We start from the raw sequence: 26990 nt of genomic DNA, 5'->3' as shown, positions 1-26990 counted from the left end.
GGATTTCATAGCTCATAAGAAAGACAGAATTGGGTTTCCATATGTTCCCACACGGTCTGACTGCAACATGTTCATGTAAACTTTCAGCATCATTACTCCAGTTTTCAGTGTCGCATGAGCCTTCAGAAATCATTTTAATATCCTGATTTGCTGCTCAAGAAACATTTCTTATTATTTGCACATTTGAAAAGGGTTTGTAGCTTAATATTGTTGTGGAATATGGAATATTTTAAACCATCATGACCCATCCCTAGCACAGTACAGTTGATTTACCTGAAGTAAAGTTCAGATATAAAATTTGGAGCGATGAGAAATCAGGAATCAGTTTGTACTTCCACTGCAGACTGTTACCTCAGACACTGCAAGAACTACATAAGCTTATGGAATTTCCTGTTTTGAAGGAGCAATCGGAGACTTGGAAAGAGGAAGAGCTACAATGTGTCCAGGTTGAAATGTTCAATGGACAATTAAATTGTTCTCAAAAATTCATAACGTTGGAGAGGTAACAAAAATTCCTCAACAGTCGAACTGTTCTTTGTCTTTTCTTCCTCTGGTGTTTATATTTATCTTAGTCCAAAAAAAGGGTGAAAATCTTTACAATGAAAATCCTGAAATTCGAGAACTTAAATCACATAATTTTCTGACACACTCTGTCTACTGTCTATCAGTTTGGCATCCGTGGCCAAATCTGTGAAAACTTTGCTGAGCAAATGTTTGGAACAAATGTCAGTATGCGTCCCTTCACAAGAAAAATCCTCTGAAATAAACTTGAAGGTAAAAGGTTCCACGATGAAAACAAACACACTGGATCCTGCCAAGACACCAAGGTGTAGCATTGAAAATACAAATTAAATTTGAATTATTATTTGCTAGAAATCAGCCCTTCCACTTTACTTCTCAAATCTTATTTAAGTTATTACAAATGTGATTTTGTGGTGCTCCTGCTATCCATGCTCCAGCTAAATGACACCATTTTCACATTTCCTCTAAAATTACTAGATTACCTAACGTTCATGTCTTAAGATGCATATTAAATCAGATACTTTTTGCGATGTGATCTTGAAGTGGTTCAGGATTCGGGAAACAAACAAATAATCTCGGTCACACTTAATTTTAAGGTCCCATTTTCGCTATAATAAACCATTAACTACAACTTTTGCCTCAAACCTCTAATTTGCTGCTTGTTAGTAGTTAGTAAGGTAGTTGTTAAGTTTAGGTATTGGGTAGGATTAGGGATGTAGAATATGGTCATGCAGAATATATGCTTTATAAGTACCTATAAACAGCCAATATGTTAATAATAGGCATGCTAATAAACAACTAGTTAATAGTGAGAATTGGTCCCTATAACAAAGTGTTGCATCATCTCTTACCGAACTGTAGTCCATGACTGGTGGTGGTGGCTCATGGACAATCTGTTGACATAAGAATGAAAATATATTAAGTATAAGTTATACTTAATATAAGTAGTCGTAACTTTAAACTTTTATATACAATGGATTATAGAAGTATATTTAATGCATCAATTATGCCTATTAATGCACCGTATAATGCGTTATGATCTCATGAATAATTATTACCACAGCTATAATATATATATATATCTCAATTTAATACTTACTGTATCTATTCATTATTACACCTTTTAGAAACTATAATGCATCAAAACCTATGACAAACAACCAATCTACATTTTACCTTTGGTTACAATTATTTGTGAAAAGAAGTATGTTATGAGTAGCTTTAAAATCCATACACAAAAAAAAAAAAAAAAAAGGGGTGCTAAATAGCACTAAAAGTGGTTCTTGGCTCGTAATTATAGGGGAACCACTTTTGGTGCTATATAGCACCATATCTTTAAAGGTGCTGTCAAATGGTGCTATGTTGAACCATAAGAGGTGCCATATTGCATTGTATTTCTTCAACAAAAATGGTGCTAAACAGCACCAACAGTGGTTCTTTGGCTTGTAAATAACCTTTAAAGGGGCTTAACAAGTTCTTTGTACAGCAGTGGTTCTATATAGCACCAAAGAACTGCTGAAGAACCATACAGGAGCTTAACAGGTTCTGTATATCGTAGCGGTGCTATATAGCACCTCAGTCATGCCTAAGAACCGGTGAAGAACCGCTGAAACACCAACACCAAAAGTGCTTCCCCTACGATTACGAGCCAAAGAACCAATTTTAGTGCTATTTAGCACCTTTTTTGTTATTTGAGTGTACATAAAGGCTTCAAGCAAAGTGTTAGCAAAATTGTTGTTACAGGTATCATTTGTGAAGGAATGAAAATAAGATTCGAATATGAAATATTATTTTAAATAAATGATTCCCTTTAATTCCATCTTTCTTACTAGCGAGACTTTTTCCATGGCTCAGAATTTCCCGTTCATTTGCACTTCAGAAAAGACATCACTGGGCTCAAAAACAGCTTGAAAACCACTTCTCTGCACCATAATAACTGGATTTTGGGCTCCGGTTGGGGTAGCTTTTGAGAAAGAAAGCTGAGATGAGGGGCTTCAGTGCGAAACTTACCACTGTGCAACAGAGAGGCCAAAACCACCAGAGTGTCGCCATAGCGATCAGCAGCAGCAGTATCAGCAGCGCTATGGCCAAGAACGTTCCGTCGGTCTGAAGGACAGAGCAGAGAAACAGATCCAGGGGAGGTTTATGGTCCAAAGAAAATAAAGACTGAATAATCTTCCTCATGCCACACTCGAACCCTTCTGGGATGGGGTTCCACTTAAAAATTTGCGGTGTAATATAGTTGAGGGAGAGAATTTTAATAGGAATTGCTGCACAGAGCTTTTAAAAACACTATCTAGAGCTCAGTGTGAGTGACTACACCAGGAACCCCTTAATAAGGCATCTTATATTGAGTGTATTTTTTTTATCTTGTCTGAAATCAAAGAGTATATCTCGAAACCTGTGAATAATGTTTCAAAGTCACATTTCAGCCCAAAATCAAAGGAAAGAAATATGAGTATTTCTTGAGCTGAAAATGAAGCCTATTTTTTGTTGCATTGACATCATAATCATGTTTAAAATAGTAAATAATTTTTACTGTAATGCAAAAAATTTACAATATTTAAATTGTAAATTTTAATCACTGCCTTATAGAATATGAAAAGTCCAGATGTATGAAACATTTTTGCATGTTACAATAATATATACACACACACACACACACACACACACACAGTTGCAAGAAAAAGTGAACTATTTACATTTTCCTGGTTTTCTGTTTAAATTGGTCCTGAAATGTTTTCTTATCTTCACAAATATCAACAAACACAATATTACCAAGCTGATAAAAGAGTCATGATCTTTCGTGTCTTTATTGAACACACCCATTAAACATACAAAGTGATGGTGGAAAAAGTAAGTGAAACTGTGCTTTAATAACTGCTCGACCCATCTTTGGCAGCAATGCCTCAAGCAAATGCTTCCTGTAGCTGTGTATTAGACCTGCGCAATGTCCAGGAGTAATTTTGGACCATTCTTCCTTACAGAACTGCTTCAGCTCACCAATGTTCTTAGGGTGTCTGAATGGCTCTCTCGAGGTCATTCCACAGCATCTCTATTGGGTTGAGGTCTGGGCTTGATTGGGCCGCTCCAAAAGGTGGATTTTTATTTCTCCAAAGCCATTCTGTAGTAGATTTAGTAGGTCATTATCCTGTAGCGCCACCCAGCTTCTTCTGAGCTTCAATTTGCAGACAGCTACCTTGAGATTGTCCTGTAGGATATCCTGATAAACTTGGGAATTCATTTCCCCCTCCACAATGGCAAGCGGTCCAGAAGCAGCAAAGCAGCCCCAAATTATGATGCTCCCTCCACCAAACTTCACTGTTGGGATGATGTTCTCACGCTGTTTTCTTTATACGCCATACATAGCTCTGCATGTTCTTCCCAAACAATTCCATTTGTCCACAAGACATTTTCGCTTTTTTGTGTTGTGGAATGTCAAGGTGATCTTTGGCAAACTTTAGGCGTGCTGCAGTGTTTTCTTTGGAGAGCCAAGCTTCTTTCTTTGTGTCCTTCCATGGATACCATGCCTGTTCAATGTTTTATGTATGGTTGACTCGTGAACAGAGATGTTAACCAGCTTCAATGAATCCTTCAAGTCTTTAGTGTTACTCTATGGTTCTTTTTCACTTCATTGAGCATTCTGCATGGTGCCTTTGGAGAGATCTTGGCTGCACACTTACTTCTATGGAGAGTAGCCAGAGCATATCATCTGCATTTATAGACAATTTGTCTAACTGTGGACTGATGAATATCTAAAGTCTTTGAGATTAATCTGTAACCCTTTGCAGCTACATGCATATCAACAACTCTTGATCGTAGGTCTTCTGAGATGACTTTTTTGTGAGGCATGGCTCATATCAGCTAATGCTGCATGTGAATAGCACACTGACACTGTTTGGGTGTTTATATAAGTCATTTTAGCCCTAAACAACACCTTTATTCTCATTTCATTGATTGGACTCCTGGTGTGCTAACACCTGACTCCAACTGGCATTTAGTGACACCAGAAGACTGGTGTTTCATTTACTTTTTCCACCTGTGCTCAATAAAGACATGAACAATGATGACTGTTTGTGTTTTATTAGCTTAGAAATATTGTTTGTTTATATTTGTGACTGTTGAAATTTCATGATAGTGTATATATAGTATGGTATGTGGTGTATATGGTCATTTTTATTACTTTTATTTACATATTCCACGTGTGTGTGTGTGTGGGTGTGTGTGCATGTATACATACAAACACATTTTATTTTGTTATTATATATTATATAATATTTTTTCTGCTTCTGGGGTGAAATGTGACCTGAATTTGTTTTTATTACCATGTGCTAATAATGAAACTGCCACATTCCCACTTTCTGCACTTCAACAACCCTGTTGTTTGGCCTCTACAGTCAGCTGCCCCACAGCAAAAACAGCATCAAACTGCTGTGATCTACCAGTTTGCTCTTGGAATGGCACCCTACCAGATGAGCGTTAGTTTTTAGAGAGGGCAAGTAGGACAGAATATACTGACTGTGTTCAGAGGGCAGACTGAAGATGGAGCTGAACTAGAGGTACTGCCCAGTGTAGTGGTACTGGGAGTGGCTCTGCCCAGTGTAACAGTGGTAGTGGGCTTGGCACTGCTGCCCTGCAGGGTTACTGTACTCACACAGCTGACAGTGGTGATGGTCACAGAACTGGAGATAAAACTCAGGCCGTTGTTCATACTGACATGGAGGGAGGCAGTCCTATGAACGAGAAAGAGACAGACAAATCTGGCTGGCTTGATTTTATTTCAAATTCTCAAAAGAATAACCCACAACAAGAATTTTTAGGAAATATTTTGTCATCTCTTTCAGTACCGTTTCACACATTTACTGTATTTAAATCTGTTCTGCAGATTTTACAGCTGAATACAAAAAAATATGTTCCAATTGTGCTTGAATTACATATAAAGTATACTAATATTCTTTAGCTTGTGGTTGCCAAGTAAATAAGTATCCTAGGTTCACCAAGGCTATATTTATTTGATCAAAATACAGTATAATACAATGCAGTAGAAACAATAATACTGTGAAATTACTGTTTTTTTATTATGTTACAGTAAAGTTACATATTTCATGGCATAACCAATTTTTTTTTTCTTTTTTTACTGTAGATTTTTTTTTAACATTCTTCTTCAACTCAAAATGATGAGCATTTACAACAATTATGACAATTACTTAGCAATTACGACGTATTTACAGTTAGTTTAAATTGAAAGTGCCAAAGTGCATGGGAGAAGAGTTACTTTCATAGAGCTTACTTTGGGCGTCTTTCTGTCCTATATTTTAATTTGGTTCTTGGCTTGTGTGTTTCTCTTTCCATTCTAGCTCTATTTGCTTCAGCTGAAGAGAAAGTTTCCAGCAAGACTTACGTTCCCTCCTCCTTCAGTACCGGCGCTGGGCAGAGCAGGTACGTGTCTTCGACAACCAGAGGCCTCTTCACTGGAGAAGAACACCACACATAAAAAGAAGTAGCTTGATTAATGTCCTCAGGGTTGATATCAGTAATTCTGTTTCATTTTACGAAAAATTTTACAGCAGCTCAACCTGTATAAGCCAATCTGAATCACCATTACACATTTTCATTTCACCATGCACTACTATTTAGGAGTCAGTAAGGTGGGGTTTTTTTTTGAGAAATTAACACTTATTCACCAAGGGTAAAATTAATTGATCAAAAGTTTAAGTAAAGACATCTATAATGTTACAATATATTTTCCAAATAAATGTTATTCTTTCGAGCTTTAATTTAAAGAATCTTGAATGTATCATAGTTTCCACAAAAATATCCATCACAACTGTTTTAAACACTGATAATAAGAAATGTTTCTTGAGCAGTAAATCAGGTTATTAAAATAATTTCTGAACGAATATGTGCCACTAAAGACTGGAGTAATGATGCTGAAATTCCTTGCCATCACAGGAAAAAATTACATTTGAAAATAGTAGTAATACAAAAAAGTCACAGGTCAGAATTTTTTTTTTTTTACTGTATAATTCAGTCAAATGAATGATTGTGACCTTGGTGAGCATGAGAGACTATTTTCAAAAACAAACAAAAAAATACTTACCAAACCCAAATTTATGAACAGCAGTGTAGTTTCCACCAAAAATAACATAACATACAGCGTTTATTGCTGTTTGTAATAAGCTAAATCAATAATAAACTAGATTTTTATATTTTTTGGAGAATAATGGTGAGTATTTCTTGTTAAAGGAATAGAGTAAATGAAATTTTACTCACCCTTAGGTCATGCAAGATGTAGATGAGTTTGTTTTATCAGATTTGGAGAAATTTAGCATAACATCACTTGCTCACCAATGGATCCTCTGCAGTGAATGGGTGCCGTCAGAATGAGAGTCCAAACAGTTGATTAAAAACATCACAATAATCCACACCACTCAAATCCATGAATTAACATCTTGTAAAATGAAAATCTCTTTGTAAGAAACAAATTAATCATTAAGACTTTTTAACTTTAAACATTCATTTAAGTCCAAAATCCACAATAAGTGAGAAAAGTCCGTCTCCAGTTTCACATCACATTAAAACCCAATGGCATATTTCTTTAGAACCGTTTTGGACTGTTTCACTTGGAAAATGATGTTTGATCTGTGCATATTTCTCTCCTGATTCTTTTTCACTGGAGAAAGCAATATTAGTGAATGAGGACTCAAAATAAAATAAAGTAAAAAAAATGTCTTTAATGATTTGTTTCTTACAAAGAAGCAGTTTTTCACTTCACATGACATTAACTGATGGACTGGTGTCGTGCATTACTTGTGGATTATTGTGATGTTTTTATCAGCTGTTTGGAATTTCATTCTGACAGCACCCATTCACTGCAGAGGATCCATTGTATTTCTTCAACTGTGTTCAGATGAAGAAACAAATTCGTTTACACCTTGCATGGCCTTAAGAGTGAGTAAATATTCACAAATGTACATTTTTGGGTGAACTATTCCTTTAAATGCCAAACTTAGTTCCATGATGCTAGAGTGATCTGGGTGATACTATACAGCTCCTAGGCTGTTTTTGGTGGTTGCTAGGTGGTTACTTACTGGCTCAAGTCAAGAGTCCACCCTCAAGACTCTATGACATTTTGTTCTGTAGATATGACTCAAGCCCCACTTGTATTGTAAAACTATTGGATGTTTTTGATCATTTTCTTATAATAGTACACCTCTTCTCTATAAGCCACATGATTTGAGGTATTATTTAAACAGTGCAGGACAAGTTATGCACTGAAGTTTGAAAAGCCCCTACGCATATGTAATGCTGATGCTTGCCTTAGCAATAACCACTAATAATTATTTTCAGAAGAAAAACGCCGAAGCTCTATTGCATATCTTTACCACTTTGGTTCAGCCTAAAACTAAAGGGCAGAATTTTAATTTTCTTGTCATTTTTCCACATGAAAAATGAGAAACTGGAAAATGTTTGACTCCAAAGCCTATTCACCCTGGCCTAGACTCGAGCACACACACACTGGTGAGATGGGCTTTGCATTCCCCCATGCCATCTGATATTCTTTAAGTAAAACAGCAGCTGAGAGAGAAGGATAGATGCTCAGAGCTCAGAAATCATTAGGACATCAACACCGCAGCAGACCAATTTCTAGCCATTCGCTTCCAAGATAAATCCAGCATTCCAAGCGCTGTGCGTTGAGCCATTTTATTAGTTACCCAATATAATGGTTACGTAAGAGTCGTACGATGGGGAGTAGACTTTAGTGCTATAACCTAAGAACGGAAATTGTTCACCTAAATGTAAAAAAAGAGCATTGAAGGTGCTTTTCATGTTATCAACAAACTCTGCACTTGCTAAGCAAACCGATGCATATAGAAAACAACTAAAAACCTCCAATGTATTTGAACGAAAATCCTGGTATTGTTTTCCATGGTGTGTTTTTTAATGGTGTGTGGATGTGTTTGTGCACATGTGGTTTGTGTTGAAGTCAAGTCTTGTGATTTACAAGTGCTGCAGCCAACCTTTCGAGCGGCATGCTAGCTCATTGTTGAAAACACGACAGACATTTGGATTCAGTTGACTTCTTTACCAATACAAAAGACTGTCTGCATTGACACATGAGCAATGACAATGCTACATTAGCCTGGCCTGCACTCACTTCTGTGATTTAACAACTTTCACTCTTGCTCCTTATTGTTGTCGGTTAGCAATTAATGCTAACACAGGTTAACCTATTAGTAATTCAGAAGCACACAGCTGGCAGTGCAAGGAACAGAAAGCGTTCTGTGCTGTTTTCACTTACTCACGGTGAGGGTGCTGTTGATACGGAAGCTGCAAAGGATTCTATTCACATCGCGGGCGTGAAGGAATCCGTTCCCTTGAACTACCACCTCAAAAGATTCTGGGACAGAGGAAACACATTGTGTTTGATGTTAAATACATGTGTCCTGAATATATATATTTTTTAAATCATTTGTAGTCCAATATAACCATTCAGACAGAATTGCTTATTCAAAAATACTATTTTAACACTTTTGGTTTGAATCGGTTTTGTAAAATTCTGATTTGTTTTGAGGTTGTATATGCCAAAAAAAAAAAAAAAAAAAATTTTTTCCTGGCTGAACTAGGTCTTTGCTTCATGGTCTGATGTCGGTTTACCTCCTGCACAAATACTTGATGGCTCCACGGCGAGGATTTCTATACAGGATCTCTTCAGGATCTGAGACCAGAAAAGACGAATGCATGGTTGAATGTTTTAAGCGAGTCATAGCAACCTCATAAATGACTGATTTGAAGCAAATGTGTGTCAACTTACAATTTATTTTAATAAAGTTTGGCATTAGCTTAGAACTGTAACTTAAAAAAAAAAAAAAGCTAAATTATATATAATATTATAAATGTTAGATATAATAAAAATGTTTGGGAACTAAATTTCATTTAATTTTATTTGAATTGAATGTTATAATTGTATTTGTAAAATGCAATTATATTAATAATTTTATATTTGTATTTCTCACTTTGCGTGCCATCTTGGATGGATTTTATTTTTCCTCTGAACCACTGAGTTTGTTGCAATGCATAATCAATTTTTTATTTTTTTTAACCTGTTAACCCGCATCGGCCCGCGGGCGGGCCGGAAGGGCGTGGTCGGGCGTGGTCGGACTTTTTATTACCTTTGTTTTAGAACAATATTCAATCAATTATCATTAACTATATATCATTTGAAAGCTAAAACACTCAAGATTAACGATGTGAGCTTGTTTTTGAAATCAATACACCAGAGAGGAAAGGGTTAACAGAAATGCTGAAAGACCGGCCATTTAAAATGAACAAAGCGAACCGCAGTACTCACGTTTGATCGCCAATAGCGCTGGTCAGCTCAGACTATTCCAAGACACACCAGCATACATTTCAAGAGAAGGGTCCACTCTTCAAAATGCATCCACTTTTTAATCCAAAACAACGAAAAAATAGGGGAAAACACGATAGATCCTCCTTTGTTTACATAAGCGATTCGAGTTATAGTTATCGATAGCGTCCATTTTCCAATAAATATCGATTATAATTCGTATTCCAGCTTTGAAACGCCATCTATTTCCAGCAGAATCGTCTCTTCCGAGTAAGAATAGCCCTCCCTCGTCTCTCTCCTTCAATCGCAGGAGCTGTTATAACCCGGGACAGTAAGCGCGTCCGTGAATGGGTCAGCGAGGTGTCAATCCGGACACATCACAATAGGGGTGTTTGAACCCAGCCAATGCCTCGCCAGCACAGTTTTGATGGATGGAAGTGTTAGCCAACCACAAGGACGTTTAAAGTGATTGACAGTTTGAATAGTTTACGTAAGATTGTTTAGAGAATAGCTCGGCGTATTGTCCGTGTGTTTTCGTGCGCTCTCGGGTTACGCATGAAGCGTACACATAATGGCGTCGCAGCGCTACACAGACTGGCTATCAGCGAACAGATGTTGTCCAAAGCTCACATCTGAATCTCTCCATCGTGGATCTTCGACTTGAGAAGTGTTTCTGTGGCGTTTGGTGGTGTTTTGGAGGACGTGGGGAGAAAAATGGCTAATTTAGTAGCCGAATACGCGCTGAGATCGCTGGGAAGCGTGGATAGCATTAGCACGTAAGTGTCTCCACCCTCCTCTTGAATGTTTATGTGTCTTTATCATGTATTTGCAGCTTTTGTTTCATGTTAGCTGTTTTAGATTCTAAAAATGACAACGGAGAGGGATAATATGAGGGGATTACATGAGTTTTGTTCGTGTGGGTGGGTGGGTGTGTTTGTTTGTGGGTATGTCCCGGTTATTGTGTGTGTGTGTGTGCGTGCGCGCGTGTGTGTGTGTGTGTACAAAATGTAAACAGTGTTGCAAGTTTGATTTGTTTTGCTTACACACTTTCTCACTCTTTTTCTCTCACTCTTCCCTGTCTTTTCAGAGGTCTGGTGAATCCAGATGGTCAGAAAAAAAACCATTTTAGTGGCTGCTAGAGCGTCTTCCTCCACTGTAAATACTGTAAATAGTTTTTTTTTATTATTATTTAGTAATATTAGTAATAGTAATCTATTACTATATTAGTAAAATAGTAATATTCATAATATTCACCATATAAAATAAATAAAAAATACAAATGTTGTAAAAACAATGAATTTTGCATGTTTTGTGTTTTCACTAGTTCAAAAATGATCAAATCTGTTTTGGTTCACTGTTTTCATTATTGGAATTGTTCAGAATAAAGACTGTTTAGTTATGTTCAAATTCTGAAATAGTTTTGTGTTTTTTTGTGGTTTCATTGGTAGAGCAGTTCTGAATTGATATACATATGTAGTATGCAGTGTCTTATGGAGTCTCTAAATAGCATTTTTGAAAGGATTCCTAGACTTTTCTTGAAATAAAATATCCAAATGACTTTTCCAAAGCTTTTCTTGAAATGAAATACCATAAAGATGTACTTTCTGTAAGTCTTTACCTATAAAAAATTTATTATTTCATATTTTATTTCAGGAAATATTTAGGCGTTTTTTTTCAAAAATGCCATTTGTAGACTAACCAAATGACTAAATGAGTCAGCACTACAAATGCTGTTCAGAAATAGTTTTTTATTGTGTGTTTTGGTGGGCAGAGCAGTTCTGAATTGATATACATATATGTATTATGTAGTTTTGACTCATTTGGACATTTGTTTACAAAGTGTCTATTTGGGGTCTCCAAATGGCTTTTTTGAAAGGACGCCTAGATTTTTTTTAAATAAAAGCTTACAGAAACTACATTTTTGGGAGTATCATCCTCAAATTTGAATCAAAACATGGTCAGATGTTCAGCTTTATCTTTATGGTGTTTTCAGGCCTTTGGCATGAAAGTCTCATCCATTTTTCCCTTAGTGAGCTTCATTAAAACATATCGCGAGTCAATTTCATGTATATTTTACCTTGTTTTACTCTATTGCTATACTAATTTTGAGTTATTATGACTCTAGAGTAACAAAGGATCAAGTGTCTAGTTTCAAACAACACCAGATTTTTAAATATAGACCTTAGGGTTCAAGAGCTACAGACATTTTTATTTGGTTATATCGTTTTTTACAAAATGCTCAAAAATAGGGGCGCAGGGTAACAGGTTAATGTGAAATGCCTTAGAATTTGGAAAATAAATAAACCATTTGTGTCAAAAGCAGACATCTGATGCCATAAAATACTGCCTACATAGGCAGCTCCCAAGTTTCATGAACACAAGTGTCATAGCTCATTTGAAGCATCAAAATCATCAGTCGAAAGAAATAAGAGTAGCTGTAACTGAGTTTAATTTTATTCCATTCACTCACCGAATCAATCACCCCTTGCAGGGCTTCAAAGCCATCATTAACAGGAAAGACATGATCTTTGCTGTCAGCTATTGATGCAAGCTGTGAACGAATGAGAAATCATGAAAAATGCTTGTGTATTCTTTCATTCTTACATTGTATTTCAGTTACCGAACGATCAAGATTGTTGTGACCTGTGTGCAGATGTCACCTCACCTGGGTTTCATTAAAGTCCTTCACTCCAACACAGTACACAGAAGCTCCCAGCTGACGTGAGCGACCAGCCTGCCATTCAAACATATCAAAGACAGGGTTCAAAACGATGTGTTGAGGTGCACATATTCAGTCGTTACGTGTGAAATATCAGGCTATGCAAATATGATCTAGATAATAAAAGAGACACAGTCTGAGAAAAAGGACTGGAGGTCTAAGGTTTAGTTTATTTATAAATAGTTCTTGCCAACAGTCAAAGCTAAAGCCTGTTGGTGCTAAGTACAGTTTTTCATGCGCAGGGGAGAAAGAATAGGAAAATGTCAGTTCTGTAAAAAAATCCAAGGTCTAAGGTCTCACCTCTCTGGCTGCCAAGTCAAATTCATTCTCGCGCAATTCTCCATCTGTCAAAGCAATGATGACACTCGCTGTGCGGTATCCTAACACAGAGTAGAAAGAGAGAAACTATAGAAGTGACAAAACCACCAAGAAGTGTCCCTAATGTGAGTTATTCAATGACTTTAAGGTTTATTTGTTTATATTATTTTAATATATTTTTCCGTACTTTCAGGTTCATTTCGCGCAGCTGAATTGTGCTTTGATGCCCATAGTGCATTGGTCTCAACAGCTCTGCACAGTTTAGCTCCAACCCTAATCAAACACACCTGATCCAGCTAATCAAGGCCTCCAGAATTACTAGAAACTTCCAAGCAGGTGTGATTTGGAGCTAAACTCTGCAGAGCTGTGGCCCTCAAGGAATTGAGTTTGAGACCACTGCCATAGTGACTTTGCTAAACGTCATTAACACGTGTGTGTGTGTGTATATATATAATAGGAGTTTTCTTAGACCTAAACTATGTTTTGTCGGCTTCAAGCGAAGTTGCCTCTCATGTCGAAGTTTATTGAAATGACTGTATATTTCGTAAATATGACCACAGCTTAATTTTAACTATTGAGGATGTTGTACTGCTGTTTAAAAGTATATAGTATACTTAGCTTAAAAATAATTATTTTAAAGTTTTAAAATGTCTGGTCAATATCATACATCATCTCAAGTCATCTTGAGAATTTGAGATATAACGTACCGTCGCCTGTTCCGTAGTATATCTGCTCACTTGCCTAAAAAACACAAATATTTGTTTCAATGAACAGTGCTTTTGTTCTTATGTCTACTTTACTGGAAGCAATGGAAACAATAACTTCTTACCCTCTGAAAACCTTTGTGCATGAAGGTATCTCCACCTGGCAAGACTCTCTGAAGTTCCTCCAGTCCAGCACGAATCTGATCCCTGCACATTAAATGTTTGCCTTTTGAAATGGTGTATTGCTTTTTGTTTAAGTAATGAAATGTAGTTAAGATACAATTGATGTAATTGACTCTTTTTTAGTTTTTATTTGGTCAGCTAAGCCAGAACCAAACCAAAGGTCACCAGCATGGAAATGAAAGCCTCCTGCTCTTCTTGATTTGTTTGATCAAAGTCAGAGTTGGCAGTTTGAAATCACAGCATGCGTTATGAACTCTTGCCTGTCTTCTGTCAGCTTCATCAGGATTCTTCCCTCCGTTGAAAAGACAATGAAGGACATGCGGAGCTGGGGACTGAAGACAGAGCATAATAGGTAAGACTTTCTTTTTTTATTTAGAAATCATCATGCTGCAGTTGCCCCCTATTTGACATTAATTGGGTCAAATAGGATTCCATTATAGCTATTTCTGCTATACAAGCTGTCTTGTCCTTAGCATCCTTCTCTGCAGCCTTTTTATTGCATGTTATCATATTTTTGGACAATGGCCGGCAACTTAAAACTGCTTACCGCAGTAAAGTGTACAGTGTATTGACAATTGAATTTTAACCACAACAGAACAATTTGCAAAAACTTTAGGTTATATACCTGAATTTTTAAATACATTATTATACAGTAATCTAACCTCAATAAAATAATAAAAAATACAAAATATGAGTTTCTTCCGGAATCACCTGATGAACTTGTGTGCAAGGTGATCAACAAAATAGTAGATTTCATTCCAGTGGTACTGTACACTTCCAGACCTGAGAATGAACAAAGGTTATGTCAAAGACAATATAGAGTTAATGCATTTAAGAATTCAGAATTCAGTATTTGTATTGGAAAAAATAATCAACATGTTTCCTTTCATTAAGTAAAATATCAAACTAAGTGGCAAAATATACTTCAAAATATATAAAAGCTACTCTTAAACAAATTTAGTTGACTAACTTTCAACATTTTTTTTATTTACAGGTCCTTCTCAAAAAATTAGCATATTGTGATAAAGTTCATTATTTTCTGTAATGTACTGATAAACATTAGACTTTCATATATTTTAGATTCATTACAACACAACTGAAGTAGTTCAAGCCTTTTATTGTTTTAATATTGATGATTTTGGCATACAGCTCATGAAAACCCAAAATTCCTTTCTCAAAAAATTAGCATATCATGAAAAGGTTCTCTAAACGAGCTATTAACCTAATCATCTGAATCAACTAATTAACTCTATTCACCTGCAAAAGATTCCTGAGGCTTTTAAAAACTCCCAGCCTGGTTCATTACTCAAAACCGCAATCATGGGTAAGACTGCCGACCTGACTGCTGTCCAGAAGGCCATCATTGACACCCTCAAGCAAGAGGGTAAGACACAGAAAGAAATTTCTGAACGAATAGGCTGTTCCCAGAGTGCTGTATCAAGGCACCTCAGTGGGAAGTCTGTGGGAAGGAAAAAGTGTGGCAGAAAACGCAGCACAACGAGAAGAGGTGACCGGACCCTGAGGAAGATTGTGGAGAAGGACCGATTCCAGACCTTGGGGGACCTGCGGAAGCAGTGGACTGAGTCTGGAGTAGAAACATCCAGAGCCACCGTGTACAGGCGTGTGCAGGAAATGGGCTACAGGTGCCGCATTCCCCAGGTCAAGCCACTTTTGAACCAGAAACAGCGGCAGAAGCGCCTGACCTGGGCTACAGAGAAGCAGCACTGGACTGTTGCTCAGTGGTCCAAAATACTTTTTTCGGATGAACGCAAATTTTGCATGTCATTCGGAAATCAAGGTGCCAGAGTCTGGAGGAAGACTGGGGAGAGGGAAATGCCAAAATGCCTGAAGTCCAGTGTCAAGTACCCACAGTCAGTGATGCTGGTGTTGGTCCACTGTGTTTTATCAAGGGCAGGGTCAATGCAGCTAGCTATCAGGAGATTTTGGAGCACTTCATGCTTCCATCTGCTGAAAAGCTTTATGGAGATGAAGATTTCATTTTTCAGCACGACCTGGCACCTGCTCACAGTGCCAAAACCACTGGTAAATGGTTTACTGACCATGGTATTACTGTGCTCAATTGGCCTGCCAACTCTCCTGACCTGAACCCCATAGAGAATCTGTGGGATATTGTGAAGAGAAAGTTGAGAGACGCAAGACCCAACACTCTGGATGAGCTTAAGGCCGCTATCGAAGCATCCTGGGCCTCCATAACACCTCAGCAGTGCCACAGGCTGATTGCCTCCATGCCACGCCGCATTGAAGCACTCATTTCTGCAAAAGGATTCCCGACCAAGTATTGAGTGCATAAATGAACATAATGGCCATTCTTTTATTGGTCGGATGAAATATGCTAATTTTTTGAGATAGGAATTTTGGGTTTTCATGAGCTGTATGCCAAAATCATCAATATTAAAACAATAAAAGGCTTGAACTACTTCAGTTGTGTTGTAATGAATCTAAAATATATGAAAGTCTAATGTTTATCAGTACATTAACAGAAAATAATTAACTTTATCACAATATGCTAATTTTTTGAGAAGGACCTGTAAATGTAGCGAAAATAAATTGTTTGCAACCACTTACATATATATATATATATATAGTACACATACATACATACAGTACAAACACACACACACAGTGGTGGCCAAAATTATAGGAACACTAGTATTTTCACCAGTAAAAAATGGTTTTAAGTCAGTTATTTCTATCTTTTGCTGTGTCAGTAGGAAATATCAGTTTACATTTCCACACATTTATTTTGCCATTAATTGTAATATTCCAGTGAGATTTTTGTATGCACAAGGAGTTTGACAACAGCCAGTGCTTCACACATATTGCTTCATACATGCATACATGCAGTGGTGGCCAAAATTATTAGAACACTACTATTTTCACCAGTTAAAAATGGTTTTAAGTCAGTTATTTCTATCTTTTTCTGTAGTTTGTCACACACACACAAGAAAAAAAATAGAAAGTCAACAACCTGGAAGCATTAAAAGTTCTCACGTATGATAAATTTTGTACTTTTTTTTTTTCGTTGCAAGAGGTGATGCTGGTGAATCCAATCTTCTAAGTGTCATTTTGTTAAAAACACCTTGTGCCACATTGGGAGTGAGCAACACAGGTTTATGTGAAATCTCAGCGGAAATAATGTCTGCATCGATTATCTAACAGCAGAAGGTGTGACATTTATGACTGCAGACTGAGACATTATCTGCCACCGCAACATACCAACCCTACTTTTAGTGGGGATAAAAAAACTATTTGGAAAACATTTAGAAGTTTGCATTATGGTTTAAATCCACAAAAGGATTCAGGCTGCTCATATATTGTAGTGGTGATTTTTCACTAAAATGAACCCTCTTGACTATTTAAGGAAATATCTCAAGATTCATTTCAGATTGGCATGGCAGCATGTCATTGTCCACAACAGTCTTAAAAATGATAGCTTCTGACAGAGAATGTATCTGAGCATCTAGTCGCTAACTCTTTCTTAAGAGGGCTGCTTTAATGGCTCAGCTTGTGTAATAGCTCATCTGGCTGGGCAGTTGCGGTGGAGACAAATCAAAAAAGAATTTGAAGCTTACGTAAGCGACGTTGAAGCCATCCAAAAGCAGTATAAGCTTTCCTCTGCGCACATCCACCCCCACAAACACACCAGTGCTGCTAATTCAGTCTCGATCAATTCAACAGATGTTGATAAACATTTTTTTTAGAATGTGGACAGGCTATTATTGTCTCTAATTCAATTGGTTGTTCTATTTTAAATCTAGTTATTATATATATATATATATATAGAGAGAGAGAGAGAGAGAGAGAGAGAGAGATATTAGTGCTGTCAGACGATTAATCACATCCAAAATGTGTGTATACTGTGTATATTTATTATGTATACATAAATACACACCCATGCATGTATATATTGAAGAAAAATTGTATGTTTATATATAATATATTTATATATAATATAAATTATATGAATATAAATATATACATGTAAGTACATGTCAATATTTTAAAAATATCTATTGTATGTGTGTGCATTTATATATACATAATAAATATACACAGTACACACAGATATATTATGTAAATAAAAACATTTATTTTGGATGCGATTAATTGTTTGACAGCACTAATATATATAGATATATAGATAGATCTATATACAATTTGGGATGTAGATATGGTGCCAAGACCAGGCCATTCACGACCCAGACCAAGTCTAAACTTCTCAATGCTTGAATTCAGATCAAAAATATAATTGAAGAACCATGCAAGGCCATGCATTTCAGTGAACTGGAAAAAAATAAAGATTGAATTTTTTGTGGCATTCATTTAAAACACTGGGTTGTTTTCGTACAGTGGTTGTTTAGAATGATGGATTCCCTTACGTTTCTTCACATACTCAACACTTTACGTTTGAGACCCAGACCACATTCTATTACTGTAAACAAAAGACGATGTATTTGAAACATAGTCGTTTTATTTAAAATTTATTATAGCATTTTGACAAGAGGGAACTGAGAGTGAACCCCTTGAAGCCCAGATCTAGACCATCTGGGTCTCAGGGGGGTTTTCTGTTGGTCCAAAAGCTGGCTGTGCATTTTAATGAGATGAAAAAATGTGTAATTTCTGAATTTATTTCAAATGTTGAACCACTTGCCGATTTGTGGTTGAGGTAATTATCACGTTTAATATACTGAAAATTGTCTGAGACCAGAAGCCGAAGCCAACACCAAGACCAAAACTTGAGACCTAAATCTAGGCCAAGACACTTGAGTAATGGCACTCAGAGATTTTATGTGGTCTTGAAAGGTCTCGAGTTCAAGACTCCAGCTTTTCTCTAAACAAAATGAACTAGCAGACATATTGATATTTAGATCCACGAGAAGATGAAGAATTATAGCAGGCTTTGAAAATGAGAAAATCTGATTTTGTTTGTGTGTGTGTTCATCAAGAATTGTAGTATGACTGACAGAAATAGTAATAGTGATATTGATATTATTTTCTGTGATATTCTGAGATGAATTATGGTTGAAAACGGCAGATATTGATCGCATAGACCTTGCAATGTATCAGCATTGTGCCTGTCTCTGCACTGTTTCAACAGGAAAATAAAACTTGCACTGTGAGCCAAGTCTTCGCTATGATAAGTGCCTACAACCATCACTGAAAAGAGTTTTCCTTAACCTAGGCTGTTGTCCTACACTGCAAAAACATTGTTTTATTCTGTCACAATCCAAAGATTTTGCATGCATATTAAATTTAATTCACTCTAAATTCATCACAGGGTTTGCATTGTTCATGTCTTTTCTCTTGAGTTTATCTGTTTATAAATGAAGAATGTTACAATTGCATACATTCTCTGTCTATTCTCCCTCCCCTCTGTCTCTTTCTCATTCCCATATCATGTGTGCTCAGATACGAACTCTGCTTCAAAACAGCTCTGAGACTTTGGAACATCTGGCCCTGCTGGTGAAAAGGTTCAACACAAGGAACCCAAACACCCCTGAACGCTACATTCAGATACCCTCACCTTCACCTCATGACACCCGATATAGTCAGTATTCTAGACTTTCCTATGGAAAACTGACCCTAAAATAACTTGAAACTGTTGTATTTGTTCTTGAACTGAATATATTAATTATAATATGCAACCAAGCCCAGGGCAAAACCTCAGAAATAGAGCTAGACAAAGGAAAATAACCCTTTAAACCCCAAATATCCCACAACCATCATTCAAGAGTCTATTTCAACAGTCTTTAAAAAAATACAAATAAAATAAAAAACTCAGTGCTGGTTGATGTTTTCTTTTCTTTCTTTCTTTACCAAGCTCTTTGTGTTTTCTGGAGGTGGGTTGTTATCCTCATAGTTACTATTTTTATGGTAAATGGTTCCATATGCATCCACATAGCTATTAAAAATGCAATATAAGATCGAGCACCACAGTGCAATTCTGTCTTTGAGGATTTCATCTGCATGTGTGGAGCTTATATAATTGTGTGGAGCTTGTATAATTTAGTATACAATAAGTGTACACTTCAGTACAAGTGACAGATGAGATGATGAACTTTCATGCTTTTTGACAAAACTGCCTAGATGATTCAGGAGCTGACCTTTTGAGACACCTACGATATACTGCAAAGAATATAAATGTAAATGATACATTTCCAAGACCTTCGGATTGCAGATGGATTACACCAGATATATGGGCATATTCAAACCTCATGTTTCACACATGATTTGCAGCAGCAAGAGCATGAAACTGTAATGATACTCCACACAACCAAATCGCTGGCTGATGTGTCTCTTTGGAGACCTGATAGGTATCTGCTTGAATTCGTCACCTAACCAGCAACAGACTCTCAGGTGTCATTTTCACAAGACGCTCTCAAAGCTTATGGTAATGAAAAAAACTCACTTGTCCAGCACAAAGTAGAGGTCAAACCCTCCATAGCACGAGGACCCGGCCTCCCAGCGTTCATAGCTCTGTCCAGCACAGCAGCTGAGCCTCAGAATAAGCATCACAAATAAGCCTATAAGCAGCCTTTCACCTCCACGCCAGTCCATGGACATTATTCCGTCTGGTAATTGCAACCTTGCACAAGTCAGTGGCACTTCCCAGCAAAGCCTCAAAGCAAAACATCCAACTTTGGTGGAGACGATTACTGCTGTAGTCTCTGATCCATCCAGTTTGGAGCAGGTCTGGTCTCAGTGCATGTCTGTGGCAGAGTCCCAGAGCTGCAGTCAGATCCTGAGGAGCTCCAGTCAGACTGGCCTGAATCGCTCTCTCTCAAAAGACACGCGCTCAAATACAGCTGTGCTGTTGCCACAGATGTGTTTCAGGCTTCTAAAGGTGCTGGCCCTCAGCGTGCCCTTGAGGCATGTGTTAAACGTGACATGGGATTTTAGAAAATTTCATCAAATAATTTTACTCTCTCTGCTGTTGTCTGGATCTCTGAAAATGGAAGTTTATCTTGAATAGGAAGGGGGAGTGACATGAATACTTTTTGGAAAAACGTTCAAAACTGTCTCTCTCTCTCTCTCTCTCTCTCTCTCTGTGTCTCTCTCTGTCTCTTTGTTGCTCTATCCTCTTTCCCCGAAAGGGCTTTTTGTTGAGGGTATTTTTCTTCTCTACTACCACAGTGTGGTGACTTTTATAAATTCATTGGTGTCAAAGAATTGTTCATTCCTGCTATCGTTATTTTCTTGCAGGAAGAAAATGTAGCCTACACAAATTTATATATATATAAACTTTATTTTTTATTTCCTTACCAGAAATAAATTAAGAATTCCGAACGAATGTCTCTTATGAACCGGTTCTTTTAATGAATCAAAAACATTGCAATGAATTGTGTGACTTCTTAAAATAGGAGGATTGATGATCTGTCAAAGAAAGTCTATGATTTTAAGGTGAGTCTACAGGTTGTCAAGACGAAATAAGTTGGTCCATGTGATTGCTCTTTATGTTTTAACTGGCCTAACTATTTAGATTTTAACCTTTTTTTTTTTTTTAAATGAACTGAATTACAGTGTCCACTCCTGTTGAAATAGCCTTTAAATTAGTTTGCAAATAAAGACAAATTATATCCGCCTAAGAAAAAAAAAAAAAAACCAACTGGTCAGCCTACCAACACACAACATTTGATCCACGACGTCGCAATAACTAACTGAAAACATTACGAAATGACGTTGTGACGAAGAATCCAGGAATTTCACTTTTCAGATTGTGGCAGTAGCAACTCAGTTTACGTAGCTGTTACGTAGCCTAATCGTAACGTTTTTAAATAGCTGGGTTACCTGATTTCGAATGGATCGCTGCCAGCTTGTGTTCCTCAGAGAGTGTGTGGAGCTGAAATGTGGAAGAGGCATCAGCGACGTGAAGGGCCGCCACAGTAGCCTGGTCAGCCGAAGCCCACCTGTTTTCTGTACTGCTGTGGATGCTGCAAATGCCTCTGGAAAGAAGACAGAGGGAGATGTTCAGAGAGGCAAACCTGTACAAAGATGAAAAGCATAGAAGCAACAGAAGATCAGCATCTCACACTGGATGAGGTGATTGCCTGGTCACGCAGCTTTGAGATGATGTTGCGCTCTCCAAAGGGGAGTGATGTTTTTATGGAGTTCTTGCGGTCTGCGTAGCGACGAAAACCTTATGTTTTGGATCGCCTGTGAGGAACTGAAGAAAGACACCAACCCATCAGTTATTGCTGAAAAAGCATGCATCATTTATCGAGACTACATCTCCATTTGTTCGCTAAAAGAGGTCAGCCTGGATTCACGCGTGAGGGAAGAACCCAGCAGTATGATGTATGAGGAGGCCCAGACCTCATGCGCAGAGACCCCTTTCCCCAATTTCTCAACTCGGCTGTTTACCGGGATCTTCTTAACTGCTAAAGCACAATGCATCGACATTGATATAATCTTACAATACCCTCGCTCCCTCTCTTTGATTTGAACTTTTTTATATCTCGCAATTCTTAGAAAAAAGCCAAGATTGCGAGATGTAAATAGCCTGATTGTCTAAAATGTGACCCGTTAGGCTACATTTGAATTTAAGCACGCAGTTTACGCAAAATTGAAAAATAGTTTATATTTACAAAATGTGCATACGCTACAAGCCCTTTTAATTGAAGTAAAGATCCACGTTTAATAGAAATGAAATTAGAAAAAATATATTTAATAGATTGTTCTATTTAGTTTTATACAAATGCTGTTATATTCAAATATTTTATAATGTCACAAATAATAATCTCAAGGTTTACTGGGTTTTGCATGATGCTTTGCGGAGTTATGGAAGGCAGACGGGGTCAATAGTCCTTAAACCATTTAAATGAAGTTCCAAACGTAGGTTCGGGAGGAGCCTAATCTTTCAGTTCTGTCAATTTGTACACCTAGCCTACACCAACATACCATCTCATAATGAAATTATACCGCACTTTCATTGGCTGCTGTGCGTGTTGTCACGTCGCGTCAAATTTCAAGTGTTCCATGTAAAGATGTTTGGTCCTGTCCGCCTTCCATACGGAGCCCTGCGAAAAGGCTTAACCAGTTGCGCATAGCAGCCGGGGCACAGAAGACAACAACCTGCTCATTAGACCAGTGGATTTAATACACGAGTATTTCACGTGTCAGAAGCCACAGGTGAGCGATCCTATTCTCCTTTTGACTGATGTAGCTCATTTTGTTATAGCCTACACAAACAATTTAGTGACATATTCTATATTCTGTAGATGATGAGCTGATTAGGTTTAGTGTTTGTACTGAATAATTCTCAAAATGCACAAAAGTGAAAACGAATTTAGTATTGTTTTAATACTTTATATAGTTATTAAATCATATAAACAACTGAAAAGAATTGCATTATTAAGACAATTAAAGTGTTTTTTGACCTTGCATGCATGCCAGCCTGTTGTCAAGGACTCCCAAAACCAAAATATAAACCTTTCATTACCCATAATAGGGGCACTCTAGGATCCAAAATGAACACCCTGAATCACTATGCTGCCAACCTCACTTCGGACAACTGCACGCTCCTGCCGTATTACATCCACTCGGCAGGGATTACGGTCAGCTACATCCTCTCCTACCTGCTGGTGCTGCTGCTGTGTGTGGTGGGGAACGGACTCGTCTGCCTGGTGGTCATCAAGAACCGCCACATGCGCTCAGTCACTAATCTCTTCATCCTGAACCTGGCCATTAGTGACCTGCTGGTGGGCATCTTCTGTGTGCCCACCACTCTGATTGATAGCCTTATCTCAGGTCAGTGGGCCATCATCTTCATCATCATTATATACAGCGAGTAAATTAAGGATTGAACACGTCACTGTTTTTCTCCTGAAGGTGCTTTTGACAGGAAATGTCATTCACCAGATGTCGTAACAACCCAAGTAATCCATACATACAAAGAAAACAAAACAAATAAGTTCAGAAATTAAGTTATGTGTAATGAAATGGAATGACACAGGGAAAAAGTATTGAACACGCTTACTGAAATGTATTTAATACTTTGTACAAAAGCCTTTGTTGGAAATGACAGCTTCAAGATGCCTCCTGTATGGAAAAACTAGTTGCATGCATTGCTCAGGTGTGATTTTGGCCCCTTCTTCTAATCTACACACAAACACAAACAGTCTTAAAATATTGAAGGTTCCGTGGGCCTCTTCTATGAACTCCGATCTTTAGTTCTTTCCATAGATTTGTCTATTGGATTCAAGTCAGGTGATTGGCTGGGCCATTCTAGCAGCTTTATTTTCTTTCTCTGAAACCAATTGAGAGTTTCCTTGGCTGTGTGTTTAGGATTATTGTCTTGCTGACATCTCCATCCTTGTTTCATCTTCATCATACTGGTAGGTGTTGGGACTGAACCAGCTAATATTAATTTCCACTGACAAGGGGCAGGATTTCTAATTACTGATTGGCTTTCTATGCCTTTTTGCATTCCATTTTATTACACAACTTAATTTCTGAACTTATTATAATTTTTTTTTTTCTTTGTATGTATGTGTTCGTATGTTACCGACATCTGGTGTAAATTTCATGTCAACAGCACCTTTAGAAATATATTTATTGAGAAAAATGGTGATGTTCAATACTTATTTTACCCGCTGTAAGCAGAAGTCACCATAGTCTTCTACAGTGGTGAACGGAAATTACGGCAGATATATTTGTTGTGTTCCCATTTGATCCAGTAGCACAGGATAAAATCAACTACAGGGTGGGGGAAAACGTTTCACGTTAAGTGATGTAATTTTAAGCAGTAAGAAAGCGTAAGAAGTGTTTTAAAGCTTGTTGTTTTGCAGAACATCACAGTTACGTAAGATATGAGAGTATCAATGCTTGAACATCACATTCTTTGTTTTCCTAAGTCATCCTATGTCTTTTCAAAGAGGAAAAATATCCAATATGAAAAATATTCGATGGAACAGCTTCATTGCATTCAGATTTCTTTCCTTGATTTATCCACAGGTTGGCCTTTTAGTCAGATCACCTGCACTACGAGCAGCATGATCCAGGGCATGTCAGTGTCTGCTTCTGTCTTCACCCTGGTTGCTATAGCAGTGGACAGGTAATGATTAGTGATTATAATAAGTTAACCTTTCCACACATACACACACACACACACACATATATATTTATATATAGAGAGAGACAGAGACTGGTGCTTTTTAGGGTTAAAAATCATGGAAGATCGCGGCATATAATTTATTGTAATTGAGTGCACTCAGGGAAAACAAAACAGTTTGCAGTTTCATCCGCTGAAATCAGCTTTAACACTCGAGATGGAGTTCGTAGGCCGACCTGCTTTACAATTCAAAAACACCTATTAACTGCACAAGAATGTACTGAAATATCTATTTTTCCCTGTGTTTCCTTCCTGTGAGCTACTGAAATGAGCCACGCTGTGAAACAGCCAATCAGAGCAGAGCTCAACATTGAGCCGCACTGTGAAACAGCCAATCAGAGGAGAGCTCAACATTATTATTCATGACCCTTCCAAATAAGCCAATAACAGACAGTTTCATTCTGGGGAGAAATATTAGGGTTGTAAATGGACATGTAAAACTGTTTCTTGAGAATTTTTGCCCTTACCTAAGCCACATGTAGATATCAGAGAACAATTTAAAATATTGTATCAGTGCATTCTATGGCACCTTTAATTTAACAATTTTTTTTTTATTATTTTATTCTTATTTAACGATAATATCCCTCTTTTGAATTTAGTTTTTCAGCATTATGCTTGTCTCTCGATAGGTTTATGGGGATTGTTTACCCTTTCCATCACCGCCTGAGGCCTGTCACTGCACTCTTCGCCATCATCTTCATTTGGCTTCTCTCTTTTGCCATCATCTTTCCTTCTGCCGCAACCTTGACGGTCATTCACCTGGATGACATGTACATGGTCCAGGACAACCAGATCTATCCTCTATTCGTGTGTTTCGAGGACTGGCCCAGAGCAGACATGCGGCGACTCTACACCTTGGTCATCTTCATCCAGGTGTACCTGGCCCCGCTGTGTCTCATAAGCATTCTATACACCTGCATCGCTGCCAAACTGTCCAACAACCTACGTGAGAATCAAGTCCGATCCAAGAGGAGAATGAAAATCATTAAGATGCTCGTCATGATTGCCATTCTCTTCATGATCTCCTGGCTTCCGCTTTGGACTTTAATGCTTCTCACGGACTATCAGGATCTGGACCGCCATCAGATTGACTTCTTGAGCAACTATCTTTTTCCCCTAGCTCATTGGCTGGCATTCTTGAACAGTGGTGCTAATCTGATCATCTATGGCTTCTTCAACGAGAACTTCCGGAGGGGCTTCCTGGCCGCTGTGGCCTGTGGCTCCTGCAGATCTTTACTGTTGGAGATGTGTCACACAGTTTGTTTTCCTGCCTCCCAACAGAGTATCTGATGGGAACCATGGTGTTACCAGCAGGAGGAAAGAGCGCTGCCTCACTGTAATGCCGCAGGAGAAAGGTCACAGTATTCAGGGAATTCTCCTTGAGGACAAGAATGGAATTATAGTTTCCCACAGAGTTATTGGAGCCTGGATGGAGTGAATGGTGCAATCGAGGAGTTTACATACCAGGAGAAAGCTATAGCATTCCCAGTTTGCTTGACATTGTTCATTCTTTGATTTTGCTTGAAGTATTTCAGGGCCTTCAACCAAATTCAGCATATTCAAGAGTAGACAGTCTCATCTAGTGGTTTAATTGAGATCTTATTTAAGGAAAGTCTTTTCCTTGTTTCAGACACAGAGAACAGGATCTATCACACATGACTGGGAATGAATAAAATCAAAACAGCAAGAGCAATCAACATTCTGTGCAGTTATAAATGTATATATATATTAGTAAATGTGTAAAGTGTAAAGACCAGTGAAAACAGAAGGGCAGCAAACTTTCATGTACATGATAATGTGTGGATATGTGGAAGGTATATTGTGTCCATTACTATAGATTGAAGTGAAGTTTTGAAGGGAAATGCACAGAAAAAAAGAATGTTTCCACATATAATGTGTTATAATTTTATGAGTGGTGACAGCATGCCATTATTCTTATATGAACTGAATTCTTATCAGTGTCAGTTCAGTTCTTGCTGTCCTTGTTTAAAATTCACTTCAGAAAGTTGTATTACCTTTGAAAGCACCAGATGTTATTTTGCTGATATGTTTTCATGAATAATG

At 37.6% G+C, this 26990-nt stretch overlaps 1 protein-coding gene and 2 pseudogenes across 4 annotated transcripts in view; 2 read left to right on the top strand and 1 right to left on the bottom strand.

The window, feature by feature from the left end:
* Positions 1-20866, bottom strand: part of LOC306864270 (anthrax toxin receptor 1-like) — a 28465-nt gene extending 7599 nt beyond the window's left edge. Inside the window, exons 1-14 of one of the 2 annotated variants that reach the window (XM_079408187.1) lie at positions 20226-20866; positions 14507-14578; positions 14056-14127; positions 13738-13819; positions 13616-13649; positions 12891-12970; positions 12537-12605; positions 12342-12422; positions 9181-9241; positions 8825-8923; positions 5924-5993; positions 5177-5255; positions 2533-2628; positions 1374-1415 (exon numbers count right to left, since the gene is read on the bottom strand). In XM_079408187.1, coding sequence (XP_079264313.1) covers positions 1374-1415; positions 2533-2628; positions 5177-5255; positions 5924-5993; positions 8825-8923; positions 9181-9241; positions 12342-12422; positions 12537-12605; positions 12891-12970; positions 13616-13649; positions 13738-13819; positions 14056-14127; positions 14507-14578; positions 20226-20380 — 1092 coding nt within the window. In that variant the 5' untranslated portion in view covers positions 20381-20866. Of the gene's footprint in view, positions 1-1373; positions 1416-2532; positions 2629-5041; positions 5256-5923; positions 5994-8824; positions 8924-9180; positions 9242-12341; positions 12423-12536; positions 12606-12890; positions 12971-13615; positions 13650-13737; positions 13820-14055; positions 14128-14506; positions 14579-20225 lie in introns of both variants that reach the window. The other variant, XM_079408186.1, reaches the window with a different exon arrangement.
* A 795-nt stretch (positions 20867-21661) lies between these two features.
* Positions 21662-22198, top strand: LOC306863814 (regulator of G-protein signaling 17-like; annotated as a pseudogene). Its single transcript has one exon. The product of its transcript is annotated as a regulator of G-protein signaling 17-like (transcript).
* A 1085-nt stretch (positions 22199-23283) lies between these two features.
* LOC306863813 (neuropeptide FF receptor 1-like) lies at positions 23284-26364 on the top strand (annotated as a pseudogene). Its single transcript has 3 exons — positions 23284-23563; positions 24770-24869; positions 25556-26364. The product of its transcript is annotated as a neuropeptide FF receptor 1-like (transcript).
* Positions 26365-26990: the final 626 nt, after the last annotated feature.

This window comes from Barbus barbus, assembly GCF_936440315.1.
Source record: "Barbus barbus genome assembly, chromosome: 45".
Classification (NCBI taxonomy): domain Eukaryota; kingdom Metazoa; phylum Chordata; class Actinopteri; order Cypriniformes; family Cyprinidae; genus Barbus; species Barbus barbus.
Note: the sequence above shows the minus strand (reverse complement) of the source record. Positions and strands in the feature narration are given on the sequence as shown.